The 3,665-nt window shown below is 45.9% G+C and overlaps 1 protein-coding gene across 1 annotated transcript in view; it reads left to right on the top strand.

Annotated features, from left to right (window-relative positions):
* LOC105548228 overlaps positions 1 to 3,665 on the top strand; it is a 123,574-nt gene that overhangs the window by 2,840 nt on the left and 117,069 nt on the right. The window contains 1 exon segment of the mRNA XM_011992139.1: positions 6 to 282. Within this exon segment, the coding sequence (XP_011847529.1) occupies positions 6 to 282 (277 nt within the window).

The raw sequence follows: 3,665 nt of genomic DNA, 5'->3' as shown, positions 1-3,665 counted from the left end.
CTCAGGACGCGGGCAGCGCTCTCAGCCGCCTTGGCGGCGCCCGCAGGGCTAGTCTCCCAGGGGCCGGGCAGCTTAGGGGTGGACCAGGGAGAGCGAGCGCAGAGCGCGGCTCGCTGGTACCTGGACGCGGGCGAAGGCGAAGAAGCGAGTCCCTCTCTGAACTGGGAGCCCTGCGGACATTGTTCGTGCTCCATAGAGCTCGGTCAAATCTGCGTCCAAGCCGCAGACTTAATTACCGCGTCGGAGACACGCTTCCTCCCAGCCCCACCTTCTGTTTTTACTGTAAACAGTGGTGCTGATCCGCTCCCATTGTTGGAGATAAACTGTATCTCCTTTGACACTTTCGCATCTTTTAAGGTTATTGGCTGCTCCCCACCCGCCTGCCTGGTAGCCTGGATTTAAAGGGATAGCGCGCTTCGGCGTTTTAAAGAAAATAGCTCATTCGGGGCCGAAGCCCTGGAAACCTCGAACTACACCGCTGGCCTTCACAAGTCCCAGGCTGCAGGTCCCTGGGGTCGGGACGCTGGCCGACTTTCCGCAGCTGCCTTACTTGTTAGGAAAATTTTTGTGACACTATGTTTTTGTATATCCGTCCAGTATTTTTCTGGGCATCTCCTCCATGTCTAGGAAAAAGCCTTTGCGGAAAACTGGAAGATCTTTATGGGCAAGTAGAGGGGGAAGTCTCTTTCAGGGGTTTCATTTCTAGATCTCTTTAAAAATAAAAATAATCTTTAAATTGTATAAAACATAGGTATAGAAGACAGTAAGTTTAACAGTAAAACACAAGTTGGGTTCTGTTCTGTCCAGAAACAGTCATGATAGGACCTAGGCTGGTATAATATGTAGTAGCAAGCATTTTCATACATAAACACATAGAATCACTGAACTGGAATGTCAACGATGACAAAACTGGTGCCCCCCGACAGGATAAATGACTCATTCAGGTTCATAGGGCTTGTTAGTAGAAAAGATTAATTCACATTGAACGGCAAAATAGCTACCTTTGGAGGTGCCTAACTTTTAGAACTTTCGTTATTATAATGAGCAAGAGACTGGATTTAAGGCACCGTCATTTGCCGGAGGGATCTATTATACTTTAGTTCTCTAATTCAGAGACAAATGAGGGGCCACCAGCTCAGCCTGACCCAGCTGGCCTTCCCTGCATTCTCTGACACTGATTACCGACTCCCTCTTGAACTGGCCCTCTCTCTGAGTTTCCTGGAATTCTGCCATCGCTCCAGTGTCTCCAACTCCTCTTTTCCCTACCTCTTTTTTGTATGTCTTCCTTCAACCCGTTTAATGTATACCCTGTCCTGCAGCCTTTCACAGTCCTCTTCATTTTGGATGATCCACCACATGGAGAGTTTCCACCACCCACCCTACAACCGTTTCCCAAAGTATCATCTCCCTCTCCAACTCACATATTTCTTCCCAGTGGCCATCTCACTTTTCCATCACCACCAGGATGTCCATGGCCACCTCAAACCCAAAGAACCACCTTTCCCTAGAAGCCAGGTTCTCTTCTTTTTTTTTGATACTGTTGCCACCTGTTCCCAGGGCCCCAAGCTCTTTTCCTCTGCCTTTGCCTCTTGCCTGCAACTCCCACAGTTGACTTGTATTGTCTATCCCAGCCCCTCTGGCTGCTCACAGTCAATTATTCCTCCTTTTCACTCTGCAGGAGCCTCCTCCCTGGTGTGTCTGTACAGCCTTTCCTCCTCCAAATCATCCTCCACCCAGCTGCTGTGCTTCCGAAAGTATATTTCGGATTGTATCACCCTCCTGCTCAAGTCCCTTTAAATGGCTCTCTGCTGCCTACTGGAAGAAATCCAAACTCAGATCTGATCTTGACCAAACCCAACTTTTCAGCCTTGCCTCCCACAAAAAACCCAACAGAAGATTTCCCAGTTCCCCAGCAGGAATTCTGTTATGTCCCAACAGGACTTCTCCACCCCACACATTTGCTCAAGATGTTCCTGCTGCCTGAAATGTCTCTCCCTTCCCTTGCAACTTGTCAAATTCCTACCCTTCCTACAAGGATTTGCTCAAATGCCACTTCCTCTGGGAAAACCCACCTGGATGTGTGATCTCTCTCCTCAAGACCCTTTAAGGAGAACTTTGGATCATTCTTGTGACATTTATACCATTCTGCCTAGCATCAGAGTTATGTTTACACTTGCCTGAGCCATTGTCCTCTCTCCCCCCCACCCCCCGCTTCTCTGGTTAGAAATTATCTGACAGTTGGGTGTATGCCTTGTCCATTTCTGTAGTCCCTGAATGCCCAGCACTGTCCTGCAAGGTTTCTGTCTCCCCAGAGGTTAGCTACACCCAGGAGCCACGGGAGAAGTAAGTGATGGTATGTCATCTTTGGCTAGTGCTTCTGCCATCTCTCATTTTTTGAGTAATTATAGTGTTTTTCCTGGTGTTCATAGAAATCATTACTAAATTACTTATGATTGCCCTTTTCCAGCAGGCTTCTACCCCAGGGACCAAATCAGGGATAGAGCCACCTCCAGTGTTTACCATTAGGCAATAGTAGGAAATCAAAGTACAGAAAGTCTGCTGCTTCCCATATGCAGTGACTCATATCACATCACACCACACCACCAGTGTGGTCAGGAGCTAGGCTCCCTGGCCCACTTCATAAATAGTACTCCCAGTAGCTAAACTGATGATCTCAAGGAAGTGAGAAAACCCCACCCAATGCCCACCTGAGCACCACATGTAGCACCCAACCAATTGCAGTCAGATGCACAGATAGGTTGATGGACAGATGAATGGCAAAGGAATTTATTTGAGAAGGGCAGTGGAGTCCTAGCCAGAGATATATCATGGCTCCTCCACCCTCCTTTAACTTAAAAATGAAATTTTGGAATTAAATTCAGTAGTGGTTTACCAAATTCCTGGAGCAGTGGTTTTCAGAGAGAGACCCCTAGAGTGCCCCAGGGCAAAATGCACACAACTCTGGAGCTGGGAAACTAACATTAACACATGTAGCAGCTCCCCACATGAGTCGTCTTTGCACTAAAGTTTGAAAACTACCCTTTGGTGACAAGAACTTCACAGGGCCCCAGCACTTAGGAGACCTGCAGAAGGAGAAAATGGCATTGCCTCATCATTATTGCTAGTCATCTCAGCTAATTAAGATAATAATTTGCTATTAGTAGGAAGATTCCAAGACATGGAAATTAAATTAGATCTAAGGAATTTCAAGTCATTTGAAGATGGACACAAAGTTATATTCATTTCCATTCTCTTTTTCATACTGGGATATATTTTTAATACTATAGTCAAAGCCAATTATGTTCCCTGGAATATAATTTGTTTAGAGGAGAATAAAAGCCTAAAACAGCATAGTTAACCGGTGAACCAGGCATTCTCCCTTCCTGTGCAGTGAGAGAGCATCTCACTCTGTATAGCTAAAAAGAGTGAAGAATGAGGGAGAGTAGATGATACTTTATCCGTGAAAAATGTCCAGTAACAGGGGAAAGTGCCAAAAGAGTCAACCTGGTCAGTCATTTCCTTGGAATAGATTCTTGTGCAAAGGAAGAGGTAAGCAGGGAATGATAAACCAGAACTGAAAAATTTAAAACAGTTGCTCCAACTTTGAAGAGGGTTCATTTTAACTTTGTTGAATCCTTGAGAAGCCACTAATAAATAAATATATA

The sequence above is a fragment of the Mandrillus leucophaeus genome, unplaced genomic scaffold (assembly GCF_000951045.1).
Source record: "Mandrillus leucophaeus isolate KB7577 unplaced genomic scaffold, Mleu.le_1.0 Scaffold403, whole genome shotgun sequence".
Lineage (NCBI taxonomy): Eukaryota > Metazoa > Chordata > Mammalia > Primates > Cercopithecidae > Mandrillus > Mandrillus leucophaeus.
This window is presented reverse-complemented; position numbering and strand designations above follow the sequence as displayed.